Raw genomic sequence first — 17,435 nt, 5'->3', positions numbered from 1 at the left:
TGTGGATTAAATATGTTAAGAATTCATACAAAATATATTGCATTTCTTTTTAGAAAGAAGTTACTGACTACAGTTTGATTGGGTACTTGTAGTCTGCGTGTATCTATAATAACAAATTTAAATATTTTCTGAAATTATTTATTATTATTTTGTTGTTATTTTTATTATTATTATTTCACTTCATTTCTTCTTCATGTCAAAGACACAGTTGATGCCTCAGGTTTTACCTTTTATATTTTCCAGATTCTGCACTGCTTTGTGGGGAGCTCTGAGCTTCATATTAAGGGATGGTGAGCTCTCTTCACAGAGTAGCTTAGACAAAACAATTCCTTCTCTAGCTGGGGACCCAAGGACAACCGATCCAAACCTCAGGCCCAAGAGCACAAACAACAGTGGAATGAAGAGAGAAAAACAAGGAGGATGGGACTTCATAACCTAAAACTGCAACTGGACAATTAACTCCAATATGCAAATGGACCAGAACTTATAAAAGTGAGAGACCTCGTGACTGGTTGTCCCTTTTTTGTGACCATTTTGGGTTCACCTTGGCTGTAGCCCTGCCTGGGCTCTTGTACTGCCCCAGGGGCGTCCATTGAGGCCTCTTAATAAACACCTACTTTATTCCTTTAGCTCTGCCTAGTCTCTGTTCCAGGTCATCCTTCACAAAGCATCACAGTTCTACACGTTTTTGGTTCATGTACCTCTATCAGAAAGAGGAAAAAATATTTGTCCTGAAATCTTTCCCATATAAAATGTACCTATATGAAATAGAAAAAACTTCTCTGACACACACACACACTTCTTTTTCACCTGATCAGCATTAAGGGCAGTGAAGTTTATCTTAGTTTCCCTGCTGTAAGCCTAACAATAATATCTCCTAATGTTCTAGTATTTCATGTTTTCCTTTGCTACTCCATAGCTTACTGAATACACAATTGCAAGCACTGGCATTCAAGCACTTATCTTTGTCACCTGCTACTACCTAAAACTTAATAATAGCTATTTTACACAATGATAAGAAACATATGACAAAAAAAAGGACACATTCTGATTACAAGCTACACATATAACCACTTACATCTTTCAGTGTTTCAAAATCCAAAGATGCCAAATTTGCACTTAGTACTTTTACCATTTTAAAGCTATCAATCCCAATAATAACCTCAATAATATAATACAAGTTATTCAGACAGTAACATTTGTTTTGCTCTAAAAGATTACTGTAAAGTACTTACAGCTTGGTTCCTTTTAACTGAAGCAATGCAGATGAGACATGTCATGGCCCCTGACTGAAAAGCCTCATTCATGTACTGTCTTGTACGTTCCAGTTCACTTGCATCTCCATCTTTAATGGAAAAAGATTTTTAAAGCAATTAGTAACATTTGATCTGTTATTTTGTACATGTTGAAACTACTGCACAAGTATTTTTTCTCTGAATAAAGCCAGTCATGTATTATTTAAAAAGCCACACTTAAAGACAGTTAAAAGCTATATCATTGCTTCTGCACGAAAAGACAAGAAGTACACCCAGTACACTTCTGGGAAAGAACATTTTTAATGTAAGACATGATAGAGTGCCTTCCTTCCAACTACAGTAAAATTTTAATACAATAATACTGCATTGCTTATGCTTTCAGACCAAAATGTAAGTCAATAAATGAAAAAAACTTTACCAGTTTGACTGGTGTAAATGGTAAATGTTTTGTCCAAAATCTTCCCTTGTTTTGCTTCAGCATCTTCATCATCATCTTCAGACGAGGAGCTTAATTGGTCTTCAATTAGCTTTTTTGCTGCAGCCTGGTTGGCCTTCTTAATTTCATCAAATTTCTTCAGTGAAGATAATTCTATTAAGAGAAAATACTAATGATGATTAATATCATGATAGCTAATTGCAAACACACATTCAGTTCTACATACTTTCACTTGTTCTTTTCTTTAAAGAGTTTGCTGATTTAATTTTTTTAAGAGTATTACATCACTATCATTTCAATACCACACAAGAAGAGCTAAATTGTATTTACTTCTTTACTGTGCATTATAATAAAATTCACAGCATGATTATCTATCAATACTGCCAACAAATCAAACCTAACATACCAGAGCAGAAGCAACTATAATGCTGCTTTATGAAAAGGATACTTAAAAAAAACCCAGACATCCCACACAAACACAACTGACACACATGAGGAAGAGAAAAACAAAACACCACCCACAGTTTTGTTTATAAGAAATTTACAGCTGTTATAACTTGCAGGTACCACACAGGTATTTCTCCAGCATGTGGTATTTCTTAAATTATGACTTTCACTGATCTCCCTCAAATTCAATAAATCTTTACTGCAAGAGTGTGTTCACGCTATTTCACAGGAGATTTTTCTATTAGACCCAATATATTTATCAGGGTTTCATCAAGTTTAGCTTTAAGGCTTTTCTTAAAAAACTATGCTGCCACTGAAAAGAGCTGTCTTTGGCACTTCTCTGCTGTATTTGCCGAGGACGAACTTGCACTCCCAGCTGCCGCGTACACCGAGCCCCCGCACCTTTCCCAGACCGGAGCCAAGTGTTTCGCTGACCAGCGCACCTAACGCTGTCTCTACCGAGCAACTCCCCTGGCTCTTTCCAACCAGACAGAAACATTTCATCCATTACTTCACACTTTCCTCTAATGCTTCAGGAAGACGGTGCACCCAGTGCACCCTGGCGAGGGCTTAGCCCCTCAACTCCTCGCCACTGCCCGAGGCCTTCGCGTCTCTCCCCGGCAGGAGCCTGCAGGCAGGACCCAGCACATGGCGAGCACCGGCTCGACACCGCCGAGCAGCGCGGGAGAGGGCCGGGGCCCGCCAGCCTCCCTTCCCCGCGGCGCCGGGGCCAGCCCCGACCTCGCACCTGCAGGGGCTCCGGGCACGGCCCCCAGCCCGGGGCCCGGCAGCGCGGGTAGGGGGCGGAACGCAACACTCACCGCTGGTCCCGTCGCCGACGGGCCCCGCTGCCGCAGCGCGGGCAGCGCCGCGGCCCCGAGCGGCCGGGGGCCGGGCGGCCGCCCCAGAGCGAGCGGCGAGCTCGTCCCCGGGCCTGCCGCGGCCGCGACCCCGGCCGCCCTGACGCCACTGAGCCTCCATTTGTCCCTCGCCAGAGAGCGAAGGACGGCGCTGACACCAGACCCTCCGCCTCCCCCGCTGCCGGCACAGCCGCCCGGGGAGCGCTCCGCCCGGCCCAGCCCGGCCTGGCCGCTCCGCCCGGCCGTGGAGGCGGCGCCGCCGCCAGTGCTCCCGCGGCAGCGCGACTACAACTCCCGGCCCTCCCCGCGCGACGGGCGGGTTCCGCCTCAGCCGGCCGGGCTCGGAGCCGGGGCTGCGGAGCTGTGCCCAGGTCATTGGGTGTCCCAGCTTGGAAAGCGTGTGAGATCGCCGTCATTAACGCAGCGCTGCCACGTCCAACATTGAACCATGTCCCCAAGTGCCACATCCATACGGCATTTAAATACCTCAAGGGATGGTGACTCCACCACTTCCCTGGGCAGCCTGTTCTAGTGCTTGACAACCGTTTCGGCTGAAATTTTTCCTAGTTACTAGGAAACCTACCTACTAATCTAAGCAATCTAAGCGAATCGAACCTCTCCTGGCGCAAATTTCCTCTCGTCCTGTCTCTTGTTGCTTAGGAGAAGACACCGCCCCCCATCCCCTCTCTACCGCCTCCCTTCAGGTGCTGTACCAGCGATCAGGGCCCCCGAGCCTCCTCTTCCTTCTCCGCAGGGAATGTCGGGCGGTTGCTCCTGCGGCTCGCGGCTCTTGCAGACAGACATTTTCTGCCCAGCTCCTGTAACTCCTACAACTTCATAGCTCCTGGAGGATGAGAGTTAGAAACCGACCACAAAGCCTGTTCAGAAACTTGACTGAAGCACATCCAGAAAGTTTTAGCGCACAGAAACATGTATTGAGGAACCCGTGTGCCTCCCAAGTTCTGACTAATAGTGGCAGGTTGAAATAATTGTAATTTTATTGCCATTTCCTTATAGCAATTGCATTATGTCGTGTGCCAGGAGGAAACTTGGCATTTAGCCTTCTTTCAGCAAATACCTTCTCATGAAAGTCGTCATAGAAGATTTCCAACCATAAGTAGTCTGAAAATAGTAAGCAAACCACTGGAGATAAATTCTGGTTTTATGTTTTATTTTGAAATTGTTTAAATCAAATAGTTTTTATTCTCAAAAAAGAGGCAGCTTTCTTAGTAAATACAATTCATGTCTTAGACTGAAGAATCAATACTGAAAAAAAAAAAAAGTTAACAGTAGATATCTGTCCTTTTTTAATTAAATCTTCATATCACACATTTATCTAATAAAAAGTCTTAAGCACTTCAACAAAGTGCTTTCTAAGTGCCTAGTAGCCATATAGGATAGGTTACTGCTGGCATACAGATTGCAAATTATATTCAAGACCTGAGCTGGAAGAATGTTGAATTGCAAAGTCCAACTCTCACAATATAGCTAAATACCAGAATAATCCTCGTTCCTGTGTACAGGGATAGAACCTTTACTGGCAGGATGGCATACCTTTTCCCCTTATCACCTAATGAAGCCATTTATCCTTCAAAGCACAGATCAACAGGGCATGAACAGCCATTTTGTGTTTATATTTACCCTTATTGTTCTATAAATATTTCATGCATTAGGTACTTCAGAAAATTTCATCCTTGCAGTAAATCAGGAGCTATTTCTAAATCTCTGGCATGCTGGAAAGCATCAACATTACAAAATATAAAACAGCCAGAAAGGAATGCACTTTATAAAATACCCAATTTATATTATCTCCATCTCAATAAGCAGAGAATGCAAATGTAGAGATTATTGACAGTAACATGTACATATGTATTTTTTAAGAGTGGTAGTCCAGTTGCTCAGAGAAATCAAACTTCCCTAAACAGAGAATTATCCATTCTCTCTACAGTCGCTTGCTTCACTCCTTTTCATCAAACTTTAACAATGTTATGTGCCTATGATCAAATTCTACTGAAAATACCCAGCTGCAAACACTCAGCTGAGACCATAACTAAGGAAACTATTTTTTTGCAAACGGAAAAAGAAAAAAGGATCCAAGGAGATAATGCATTTTAAAGCAGTTGAAAATTGATCTAACATATGAATCTACAGACTTTACTATCTCAGAAGTAGTTATGAAAACCAGAAATTCTCTATCAGTGGGAAAAAGCAGCCTCTTTAGTCATATTCTTCCCCCAACAGCATCTACAGAAGACCCTGGAGGAAGAATTTGGCCTGTTGCTGTTGTGTCTTCCCCTTGGACTCTGCCAGTGTTACATTAGGGATATAAACATTTTTAATTACAAATCTTCAAAACTTGATAGTCCATGTTCTGCAGCCACATGATTACATAGAACAGAACAATCTTTAATGTATATTTTTATTTGTATATTTTTTGTATATTATTTGTTCTTATTGTGAAAAGAACACTAGATTATGAGCCATCCATATCTTTCATATTGATGCTTGCATAAAATTAAATTTTCTCCTCTCTATATTCCAGCCTTTGCTTGTACTATCCTGGAAAAAGGTATATTTCAATCTGCCCAGTTATATTTCAAGAAATCAGCCAAGGTGGACCCAATGAAGTAACAATATTTTCTAAATCTTACAGCCTTCAGTGGTCACATCTACATTGTAGATGAGAGTAGATAATATTAGTAGATATACCTATTTTTTTATATAATATTGCATACTTAATTAATTTCATGTTACTCAATAGATATTAAAATGTGCTCATTTATACACAAATGTAATATATAGGTTAATGACTTCAAATTGTTACCAAACCTTTCATTCTTTCCATAAGCAGACACAAAGAAATTATTTTAAAACAACCAGCAAAGCTTCCAATATTTGCCAGTATGTGACAGTGCATGTGCATCTGTCATAGAGCAGCATTACAGAGAGTACAAAACGTATTAGCAGGTAATAACGCCTGTTTGTGCAAGAGCGAAGTATTATCTTCCATTCTCATTCTTGATTCTTCTTTTTCTGCCCCAAAACTGCCAAATATGCACTGCTTGTCAGAGATTAGTGGCATTGTCTCAACAAATAATGTTTTGTAATTAATAGTCAGGTATTACAAAGATTAAAAATCCATGTGTTCAGCCCCAGTCAGGATTTGACCATCAGTCTTATTGGCAACTTCCATTGTTTTTATTCTGCTTTTGATAATCCAGGTTTATCTGTGGATGGATCTGCTTCTTCTAAGGCTGCAAATTCTTCCTCTATAACTGGCTTCAATATTTTTTCTATTTGTGTAAGTCTTTTTTTCACTTTCTGTTGTGCACCTTCATACTCAGCCAACAACCTGGCAAACTTCGTTTGCAGCCTGTCCATAGCACGTTCCATGTAGGCGACCTTCTCTTCCAGATCTTTAGGATCACTTCCTAAATTTGCAATTTCAATGTCCAGCAACCCATCTTTCATTAGGATTTGCTTGCCTTTTTCTTCCAGCATAGCCTTTGCATCTGGATACTCTGTTAAAGCCTCCATGAGATCATCTTTAGACAGACAAAACAAGTCTGAGTATCCAATACTTTTAATATTGGCTGTTCTTCGATTGCCAGCTTTGCTACCCTTGATGTTAAGAATGCTAATTTCTCCGAAGTAGCTGCCATCACTTAGCACCACAAATTGGGTAATTCCATCATCAGCAACTACTGCCAGCTTGCCTTCTTTGATAATGTACATCTCTCGTCCAATATCTCCTTTTCTGCAAATATAATCTCCAGGACTGTATACTTGGGGCTGGAGTTTCAAAACCAGTTCAACCAGCAAACCCGCTTCACAGTCCGCAAAAATCCGAACTTTTTTTAACGTTTCCAGGTGAACGTTGATTGCAATCTCTGCTCTTAGTTTATCTGGCAGATACTTCAAGACTTCCCTTTCATCGACAGCCTTTTTGTTTGTCCACAGGTAGTCAAACCACTTTATAACTCTTTTTTCCATGTCCTTACTCACATTCCGAAAGTGCATATACTGCTTGATAGCATCAATCCTTGCTTGGAACTCCGCCCTGGCAGCATTCATGTTGGAGATCATTGAGCCCACGTTACCAACGATGGTAGCAAAGATCAATACTCCAACCAAGAAGTCAACAACCACAAAGAAATACTCAGAATCTCTTACAGGAGGGGGGGTTTCACCAATAGTAGTCAGGGTCAGTGTTGACCAGTAGAGACTGTAGACGTATTTTCTCGTCAGGCGGGCAAATTCAGGATCTGAGGTGTTGGGGTAGACCCACGTGTCAGCCCCAAATCCAATGGCTTTTGAGATGGAGTAGTACACACAGGCGTTCCAGTGAATAATAATCACAATGTACATGACAAGGTTTGAGATCCTGAAGATATTTGGGTAGTTTGTTCTTGTTTCTGTTCTCTGGAAGAATTCAAACATCCGAGCTACTCTGAGTAGTCTGTTTATTCTTAATTCTGGGTAATTCAATCCTAACTTAAAGTATAAGAGATCAGTTGGTAAGATTGACAGAAAATCTAGTTTGAATTGAAGAGATTTCTTGTATTTCTCTCGTAGCTTATGTTCTTCTTTCACCAGAAGACCTTGCTCCAGGTAACCTAAAATAAAATTGTAAATAATAAAAGAAGCTACAGGTTCAAATATGTTGAGTTTAAGGTCAGTCCAAATCTACTTTGAAAAATATTTTGGGTGCAAATTTCATATGGAACATAATTCTTTTTACTATTTAATTTCTTATTTCCAAATAGTCAGCTTAGTGCTATATGGTTCAGCTATGAAAGATAAACAATTCTAGATCTGAATATTTTCCTCAATTTTTCCACTATGGTGAACATCTGGGAAAAAAAAAACCCATCTTCCCCTCCAAAGAAACCTCCACCAGCTGTAGGAAGGGTGATTAATGAGGAAAAGAATCTGACCACAGGAATTGCAGTTCCATCTTGAGTATATCTACTTAATAGCTCCATAGGTTAGTATTTTAAATAAATAGTTGTAGCTGAAGTTAATGGGATGTCTTGCTTGCTCAATGGTCTTGAAAAATCAAACAAATACTTGAATCTCCCATTAATACAAAAACCAGATCTAGGTGCTGGTTTTTCAGAACCCCTGATCCTTTCTTGGCTGCACTTCTTTTTTGTCTTGTTGAGTCAGCTGCAGGCAGAACAGCTTGTACCTGCATATCTCAAACTTTATGTGTCCTTTGAGTAATTCATAAAATTTCATCAGAATTTCTCCTACTTTTACAGTAAGGCTGCATTCTTTCAGAAATCTGACTCAGTGTCTTTTTTTCACTATTGCACCTCATCAAGGCTATTCAGATAAGAGAAGTAGTAGGGTTTTGATTAAAAAAAACTGGCATAAATATGTAAAAAGGAGTAATTAATCCTTGAGTATATTTACCTGTCCTTGTCCGTACAAACATATCAGCAACATAAATGGCATCAGAAACATAATCAATAATAAACCATGCCACCAAGTAATCGTGCTGAAGCTCATCAAAACAGGCTCTGAATATGAAAAAACAAAAGTAAATTACCATAAAACAAAAATTAAATACTTGTATGAATCAATGATTATTTTTTTATCTAGTCAGGGATATTATGATTTTCCAGAAATTCTATGTAGTCACTAAAGGAGTACATCACCTAGCAATAATCATGGTCCAGTTGTACATGACAGGCATTGTGATGCAAAACAACCAGTTATAATATATATTTCCTGCTGGATCAATGGTGAAAATATCTTTCTTCTTCCTGAGTGGTAAGCAAGGGGAAGGAAAGAAATTTAATGAGAGACTTCAAATACACATCTCATTTTTGAGGAATTAAGCATTCCAGAAATTATTATTGTGAAATAAATGGTCTTTATCAAAGTTAGACTTCCTTGCTCAAGTGCATGGAAGATATGAAGCTGGTACAACTTGGTGTGACACAAATTTAGAATCTAAATTTTGCTGACGAAAGTCAGCTTGGCAGTCCCACTTCATAGTGGCACATGTGATTTTTAAATTATTTTTTCCTACACAAATAACTCTCTTGTCTGATAATTTATTTTATCATTAAAAAAAAAAGATTATGTGACAATTAATTTTTAGATACATATAAATTATGAGATGAATCATGCCTTTCTCACAGGGAAAATCTGGCCCTGAGGAAGATAAAACATTGGCATAGTTTACATAAAGAAACCAAAGAACAGGAAGTCATACAACACAGGTTTCTATTGCACCGTCTTGAGTTTCTCTTCCTTAGCCAGAAAATTATGAATTTACCAAGCAGACTATAAAGCAACAACTTTTAGAGCATTGAAGAGTTTACTGGCTTGTAGGTGCCTTTAAATGTGGAAGAGGTTGCTTTATACTGGCACATCGTTTGCTGCAGTGTGTTGTACAAGAGATATTAGACAATCAGAATCCAAAGCAGATATATCTTGATTAATGTTTCAGGTCACCTCCACGCATGCAGATTTTTGTTGCCCGCGTATGAAGTTAAGTCAAAACAACTCTGCTTTAGGAAGAACAACAGCAGTTTTTACACTCATTCACTAAAGTATAAACATCTTTACAGGACACCTGTGAATGAATTTGTTCTTACTTCAAAAGCAATTTTATTACATAACATAGCTGGACCTAAACAAAAATACTTACTCTTCTGTATTTTCTTTCTTCTTCAAATCATCTTTATTTTTATTTTTCTCCTTTTTTTCTTTGGTCTTTTGTGTTTCTCCATCCTTTTTCTTCTCTGACTTGCTAAGAAATAGATTAACATTTTCCATTGTTAAGGACCAAGTAAAACATATGTAGAAAAAACCCTAAATCTCTTAGAAATAGTAATATTACTCTTCATCTTACCTCTTCTTTTCTTTTTTCCTTTTCTTCTTCTCTCTAAGAAAAAGAAAAATATTATAGGATCATGGGATTCACATCCTGTTTCTTCAACATCTATTTATTAGAAGCATCTGAATTCAGTAAGGATAACATTGTACTTGTGTGTTTAGCCTTCAAAAAAAAGTGTTTTTCTTATTGGCTGTTATTTCACCTAGAACTACTTTTGTTATAAATCAATAGATACAATATCAGTAACTTTGGTAATAAGGAAGATCATCATCATAACTGATGTGAAATGTATGTGCAGTCTCTTTTGGGCTTACCTGAATGACATAACTGTTTCTAATGAAACAATTAGATATTTATTATAATTATTTATTTCTGCTTTTATAATCAAAATTGCAGTGCTCTCATTTTATCAAATGGCAAAGATACTTACTCATCTTTATTACTATTATTGTTAATATTGTAGCATGCAAATACTCCAGGTAGGTACTGTTGCCTGGGAAACAACAAAACAACACAGTTATATGATATCTGCTGAAATTTAAAAAACAAAAATCTCCTAAATATTTACAATAAGCAATATACTGTAATCTTAAAAACTTTGTTTTTTACTAAGAGTGAAGAAAATTATATGATAGCAAGTATATGTGCTTAGATAATCCTATGTAAATCACCAAACTAAAAAACAAAACAAAACAAAACAAAACAAAACGGACAAAAAATATATTTGACATACCTGTTTTCCCCTTCATGCATCAGTCCATGGTCCTTACTGGTGTCATGCACTACCACACTGGGAACAATTGTATGGGAGTGATGGGTCTCAATCACTCCTACCTTCATGGTCAGGACTGTTTTAACTTGGGTAATTGAAGAAGGCTGAATAAAAAAAGAATCAAATCATTTCACCACTAGAATAAGTATCTTATTTTTATTTCCCTCTAAAAATGAATCCTTTACATTCTTGCTTTCCAAGATTGTAAAGCAAGAATGTAAAGGATTAATTTTCAAATATTCTTAGCCCATCAAGAATATTTGCAGTTTCCTGTCTCCCATGACATTCCCACCAGACAACAAAATGACCTGGCAACTCCTGGTAAAGGGAACGTTGTACACATCTTTAGGGAAACATTAACTTAGGTCTTTCTCCTGAGTTTTGGCACATACTTTGAAAAAAATTTAAACAATCGTGTTTGAAACATCTACCACTGTTTCTCTGGGTTTTGAACCAAAGGCCAGAAACACTGTATCAAGATGGAGAAACAGATTCATGCGCAGATACATCCTGAAAACCAGACTAAGAAGTATCCCCTGGTTGTAGGTCCAAAGAAATCTCAGTATATCTGGTAACAGAGAGTTACACTCTGTTGAAGTCAAAGAGTGGTTCTGTAAGTAAGAGGGTAAGATTAATGTAGTGGTTTCCTTACTCATATAGCAGGTGGTATATAAACACCTAAATAGAAGTGTAAGTGGCTCTTTATGTCTGGTCTGTTCATCTCAAGGGAGAAAAAAAATAAACGGAAAATGTTTTCTACCTAATACTGTGCATTCTACTGCATAATTTTCGGGAAGTGGTGTAATTAAAAGCTCTCCTTTTTCACCACTTATTCCTATAGTGCTGTAAACTATATCTTGGCATCAGTGAGATTGCCAGCTCTTCAGGCATGAATTCTACCAGTGTGATTTGTTCTTGCCAGGGCCATTTAGAGAGAATAATAAAGCAGATATTGATACTGCCATCCACTGCAGTAACAATATCCCTGTATGTGTGAAATCAGAGTATAGAGATCTCTGTAAGCCACAAGCTGGCAAATGAGTGTCTGTACCACTGATAAGTGAAGTCAAATGCCATAGGGATCAGTCTCACAGCAGTTTATTCTGGCACACCATGAAGGAGGAGCAGAATGATACAGCTGACATTGCTGCCAGACTTGACTTCCCTTTTTTGTCAGTGAAACTAAAAATATGCCTATACAGGAAATAGAAGGGGAAATTCATGTTTCCAGCACTCATCAGACATGAATGACACATGGTGCAAAAAAATAATACAGCAATATTACAGAATAACAGAATATTCTGATTTGGAAGGGACCCACAAGGACCACTGAGCCCAACCCTTAAGTGAATGGCCCACACAGGGATAAAATCCACAGTCTGGGTGTTATTACACTACGTTCTGATCAACTGAGATCTAACATTCTACACAATAGAAAGATATAAAGATTGAAAATTAAGATGTGTTATTCCTTGAATAGTCCTAAATATAGTCCAATATTACTGGTCAGACTTTCAATGTTTACCAGCATGGATCAGGTCTAAGATAAATAGACATAAAAATATTCTAAGTATCTAAGATATGGTAAACTGCAGGTTAGATTCATCAGGAGACTAAAAGCTATACCAGGGTTTCCAGTGGCTTACTGCTTGAAAGTGAGAGGATTGAAATTACAACAGGTTCAATTAAGTAGCTTTATATCTGCTTACAGGTGCTCTGAAAGCTCTGTTAATGCTGGCACACACAATTCCATCCTGATTAAACCTATATCCTCTACAGGACCACACAAATAATGGTGCAAAATAAAGCTGTATCCAACTCAGCACCAGACAAGTTCAAATGCATTATTCTCAAGGGAAATAATTTCTCCAACAGAGTGGGCTCTAAACCAGTCAGTTCATGTTAGTACTAACAGTACCAGCATTTCTACATAGGCATATATTTTTCATGTTTACTTTTGCTCTTTGATTCTTCTTTACTTTCAAAAAAAAAATTGACATAGTGCTCTCCAGACATACTGATTTGCACTTGTTCTAGAGTTTAAAGATGATGATAAGTATGTTAAAATAGAACGTGTCTAAAATCACACCGATCCAGAGTATGGAGCCTGAAGGCTGGGGGGAAAAAATCTGTATCCTCTACATTCCCATCTTCTTCAGGTTAATAGGATTGTCTTTGCATTTTTTCAAATAAAAAAATTCCTCTGGCTCTGTTGGTGTCTGTTGTAAGCAGAGGTACTGTGGGATACTGTGTGTTCTGCCATGGCAGCCATGCATAGGATTTGCTGGGAAAGAGGAGCTGCCATTTGAGGCAGGACTGGACATTTCATATTACGGAGGCACTGAAAACATTAAGTGGCATAGAAACTGAAGTATTAACTATCCTGTAGTCTCAAAATACCAAGTTTGAATGTCAAGCTTAGGTAAGTGCTGCACCAGCTTCTTTTCCTGTCAGTCAGGATGTGTAGCACAAGAGTATCTTCAAATTCCACTAGTCTAAAAGCAAATTGTAGGGAGTTAAAGTTCCCAAGTCTAAGACACAGAAGTGCTAAGCAGCATGTGCCCAGTGCAAGTTGGACAGACACAGAAATTAAATCTAATTTGGGAACTACTGGTACCTTGTTACAGCATTTGCCCATACTGGGCACAGTAGAAAATATCACATTATACTCCCTGGGTCCAAATTCATGTTAATGCATTTTCAAGCATTTCAAAATTTTTACTAAATTCTGTCACTATCATGTTTCCTATTCTGTAGTCACAAATATTTTTTTCTTTAACTGATCCATTGTCACAACTTATTGCAGTGCTTTTTAATATTGGGATGCACATTTTCACATTATCATATTTAGGTAGCAAATTCAAAAAGTAATAGATGCTTTCTATAGACATATTTTAGATTTCTACCATATGGTTTTCACTGTATCATCCCAAATAGTTTCCTTTCACTACTTGGATTTTTTAAAATGTAACTACTATGATAAACAACCAAGTTTTCAAGTATTATGAGCTGAAAACTAATTCTACTAATCACTATACATCAAAATCTTTTGGGCTGCAAGAAAATGAAGGATTGTGATGAATGGAAGACCAGCTTCTGTTGCTTCTGCTGTTTTATTTTACACATTTTTCCCTTTTTTACTGGTCCACTACATTCACATGTCTAATCATTATTTTCATAGACAAAATACTTTAAATAAGGATTCCCTGGAACAGATTTGGGCATCACATACAGATCTATTTTTTTTTTCTTTACAAAAAGCAGCAAAAAATATTCATTTACACTGAAATTTGCAGCATGCTACAGCATGATCTGTCTTTTCTAACATGCTAAGAGTCCTCAGCAGTTCTGCAATAAGCAGTTTCAACAGGCAGTGTGCATGCTTACCTTAGGAATGCAATCTGCTGCTTCTGCTAGAGATTTCAGTCCTTTAAATCAGCCACATTCCCTTTCTACATAAGCAGTACTACCATGAAAAGCTAAATATAATCAACATTTCATAAATAGATCCCTTACTGATTGATTTCACAAAGAGCCAGCCCCCTGTGCAGTTCTCTGAATTATTCCCAAGGAAGGACATGGTTATTAGAGGAGGATTTCCTTGACCTAGTGATGGATTTTGAGATTTAGAGGGAGATGAAGGTGACAGTGGCAGTCAGTATTATCCTTCACCTGAGCAGAAGCTTACTAGCCCTATCTGCAAGCACAAGAAGTGACAAATACTGGAGTGTGCTCTGTTTTGAAACGGAAAAAAAATATTGTAAATAACTACATATTCAGTATTTTCTGCTCACTTGTTCTCTTAATTTTGCAGATGCTTTTTAGCAGTGGTAACAGGTTCTTTTACAGTAATAGATAAAACACCCTAAATGGAAATTTCCTGTTTATTTTAATGTGTATACCATAGGGCTGAAGAAAAGGAAATAACATTTTAAATTACTTGAAGTTCTTAAACAATATAATATAACATATTTTGATGCTTTAAAATCCCTTAAATTGTGGATACATTTTTAGTGGAAAATGCCTTGATGATGAAGTTTTAAGAACTTAATTGATCTTCAACTTCAGTATGGATTATGACTTTGCAAAATGGTTTAAGTAGTTGCATTCCTCCTCCATTAGAAACGTACAGGAGTGCATCTGTAGTGGCTAGAGAGTAAAGAAAGGCTCCATGAGGATATACATCAAAAGAGAACATGGTATTTGCATACCTCACCTTTCATATTTCACTGCTGGATACCATAAGAATGAGAAAAATAATGTTCTCTGAAGTTTGAGTGATTCATTTTTCAATCTGGAATCTTGTATATGGCCCATTTTTGAAAAAGAAAAAAAGAAAAAAGCTCTTAAGCAGCAAAAACAGGTAAATGTTGAAATTTGAATCTCTGTCTTTGTCACAACTTAGACATAGCTTAAGTTTTTACGTTCTATGAATTACATTCTAACTTTTCTTCACAAAAAGTAGAATCCAGGAAAGCAGTCCAGGCCCTGGGATTCCAGGATTATGATACATTTGTTTCTATAACTCAGGGCAGCAGGAAAAAATGTCATTAGCAATCATAGGATCATAGGAACCAACTTAAATCTTGCAGCCCAGGTGACTGAGTTTATGGATTTAATCATAAAACAAAAGCTCAGCACAAGTCAGCCTCCTGATGATAGAAGCAAATTAAACATTTCTGCTGCTAGGACTTTCCAACTCTGAAGACAGTCATTCCATCTTCCAGAAAAGAGAACCTGCGTGAAATTTAAAGAATGAAAATAATCTTAAATAAAATAGTAGTGGGCAACACGGAAATGTATAATCTTATGCACAATGGATGCCACATAAACCAGTTTTAGTAAGATATGCAACATGACAAAGAGATAAAGTGAATAATCTTCTAAATTCCGGCTTATGCTTTACTGTTGTCTTTGAAGAGCTGAAATGCATCTCTTATCCTAAGATCATAGATATGAAAGAATCTCAGAAAGTTACTGCATCCAACCAGTATTGAATCTTGATCAGATTTACCTCTGTCATTCTCCAGGGTTTTTCCCTGTCTTGCTGTCTGAAAGATGTCAATGTTCAGTGCTGAGTAGAGATTCTGTGAATATGTGGTGGCACTAAATGTTTGGGACATATGCCTTGTTATGTGTCACAAAAGAGTTGATGCACCTTTTTAATCTGACATAGAACTGCCAGTTTTCTTATAAAATAATAAGTCCTACAGAGCAAAACTAACTTATTTTTTTCTTTATTGGTTTACCCTGGAATTTTTTAAAGCTCTCAAACAGAGAAAAATGAGTCTTACTAGGCCTGGCCACTTTGTTGTCTGACAGTGGCCAGGACCTCACTAACCTGCGAAGAAGTTTGCAGGACAAGTGCTGGATAAGCTCAAAACAGTGGTGTCAATTCTGCCCTCCTTTAAAAGCCAGTTACATAGCTTTCATTGACTTCACTGACAATTATATTAGTTGACTGTCAATATTTTTTCATGGATTTTTTCCTGTCATTCTGTATTCCAGTGAAGTAACCTTGACTGATGGAAGAATGACTGCACTAATGGATTATTGTTTTAGTAGGCCAACTATAATCTCTTTTTGCATCTTGCATTGTCATCATCTGTAATTCTTCTCAATCCTATTAATTCTACATGTAGTTTCAGATACTCATAAACAAAACACTAGATACATTAAACATATGTATTATGACTTATAAATTAGCAGGTTTGAATGGCACGTTGCCTTTCAGCTTACTATGTTGAAGTTCTGTAAACAGCCAAGTGTTTGGATTGGGATCACAGTTTTGACCAGCTTATATTCTGCAAATATTGTTCTGGTTTTTCCAGTGCTGATGTGATTTCAGCAATTAATGTCATGTTGGAAGTGCTGCAGCTGAGAAGACTCCACGGCTTCTGACTTACTTATGCTCTTGTGTAGAATTCAGTGTCATGAAGCTCAATTGGCCCCAATGAGGCTTGATGACTGGAAAACCATCGGTGCCAAAAGTGTCTCCACCAGTAGGTGGTACTGTATTTTTACTTTAGGGTGATGGAGAGTGAAATAACAGCAATTTAAGAGTTGGTGAGTTGGATTCTGATGTGCAGATGAGGCTGGAATCACAAAGCACTCTCAGGCGCAGAGCACAGCACTGCACGGTGTGCTCAAACACTCTCTCAAACCTCTCACCATCATCCTCCAGGTCCAGAGCTTAGTTTCTGCATGACTACTCTGCACAGGGACTAGCACTTCTGAAAAGTGACAATGTGGACACACTGTGTCTGGCCATGCCTGGCAGTTTCTTCTGTGCCCTGAGATGAACCTGCAGTAAGATTATCCTTGTGTCTTCCGGGTTCAGTGGGTGTTTCTCCCCTGAGATCTCTCCTCAGCTCCCAGGCTGAAACCTGCAAGGAACAGAGAGACTGGCTTATCAGAAAACTCTCTGGGAAATACTAGGTCTTCATTCAATGGTATAATTGGGATAAAGAATAATTGTAGTGACCCTACAGAAGCTCCAGAATTTCTGTACAGTCAGTACTTCTGATTCGCAGAATTTTATTTCAAGTTCAAATAACATAGGAAATCTTGGTTGCACAGAATTATGATGCTGAAACATTTACACATAAAAAGGTGATTCAACTGATATTAATTAAACAAAAATTAAAATTAAAACTGATATTAGTAAATAAAACCTGATATTAATTAAACAAAAATCATCAATATATGACATAGCCACCAATAAGAGAGGTAGAAAGTGCACTGTGATAAAAGAAGGTTTAATAAATCCAGCCTTGCATGTTATTCATTCTTTGTAGTATAGAAGGAGTTA

The 17,435-nt window shown here is 38.1% G+C and overlaps 2 protein-coding genes across 3 annotated transcripts in view; both read right to left on the bottom strand.

Annotated features, from left to right (window-relative positions):
* The window catches only part of NFXL1 (nuclear transcription factor, X-box binding like 1), a 45,270-nt gene extending 41,664 nt beyond the window's left edge, over positions 1 to 3,606 (bottom strand). The window contains exons 1-3 of one of the 2 annotated variants that reach the window (XM_074541535.1): positions 3,486 to 3,606; positions 1,675 to 1,845; positions 1,236 to 1,345 (exon numbers count right to left, since the gene is read on the bottom strand). In XM_074541535.1, coding sequence (XP_074397636.1) covers positions 1,236 to 1,307 — 72 coding nt within the window. In that variant the 5' untranslated portion in view covers positions 1,308 to 1,345; positions 1,675 to 1,845; positions 3,486 to 3,606. Of the gene's footprint in view, positions 1 to 1,235; positions 1,346 to 1,674; positions 1,846 to 2,960; positions 3,297 to 3,485 lie in introns of those variants that run through there. The other variant, XM_074541534.1, reaches the window with a different exon arrangement.
* Positions 3,607 to 4,304: 698 nt separating this feature from the next.
* Positions 4,305 to 10,744, bottom strand: CNGA1 (cyclic nucleotide gated channel subunit alpha 1). The gene is made up of 7 exons (XM_005490060.2): positions 10,581 to 10,744; positions 10,283 to 10,349; positions 9,868 to 9,900; positions 9,664 to 9,765; positions 8,663 to 8,770; positions 8,418 to 8,524; positions 4,305 to 7,615 (listed from the first exon to the last, which is right to left on the bottom strand). Exons 1-7 carry the CDS (start codon positions 10,690 to 10,692, stop codon positions 6,198 to 6,200), a joined length of 1,947 nt encoding a protein of 648 aa, XP_005490117.2. The 5' UTR covers positions 10,693 to 10,744; the 3' UTR covers positions 4,305 to 6,197.
* Positions 10,745 to 17,435: the final 6,691 nt, after the last annotated feature.

This window comes from Zonotrichia albicollis, chromosome 5 (genome assembly GCF_047830755.1).
Source record: "Zonotrichia albicollis isolate bZonAlb1 chromosome 5, bZonAlb1.hap1, whole genome shotgun sequence".
NCBI lineage: Eukaryota > Metazoa > Chordata > Aves > Passeriformes > Passerellidae > Zonotrichia > Zonotrichia albicollis.
This window is presented reverse-complemented; position numbering and strand designations above follow the sequence as displayed.

What these genes read in the sequence shown, in the direction of transcription:
- CNGA1 (XM_005490060.2), bottom strand. Translation starts at nt 10,692, where the DNA reads ATGAAGGTAGGAGTGATTGAGACCCATCACTCCCATACAATTGTTCCC. An exon ending in AATAATAGTAATAAAGATGA is followed by an intron (nt 9,901 to 10,282) that starts GTAAGTATCTTT and finishes TCTTTTTCTTAG; the next exon opens with AGAGAAGAAGAAAAGGAAAA. An exon ending in AAGAAAGAAAATACAGAAGA is followed by an intron (nt 8,771 to 9,663) that starts GTAAGTATTTTT and finishes CTTACCACTCAG; the next exon opens with GAAGAAGAAAGATATTTTCA.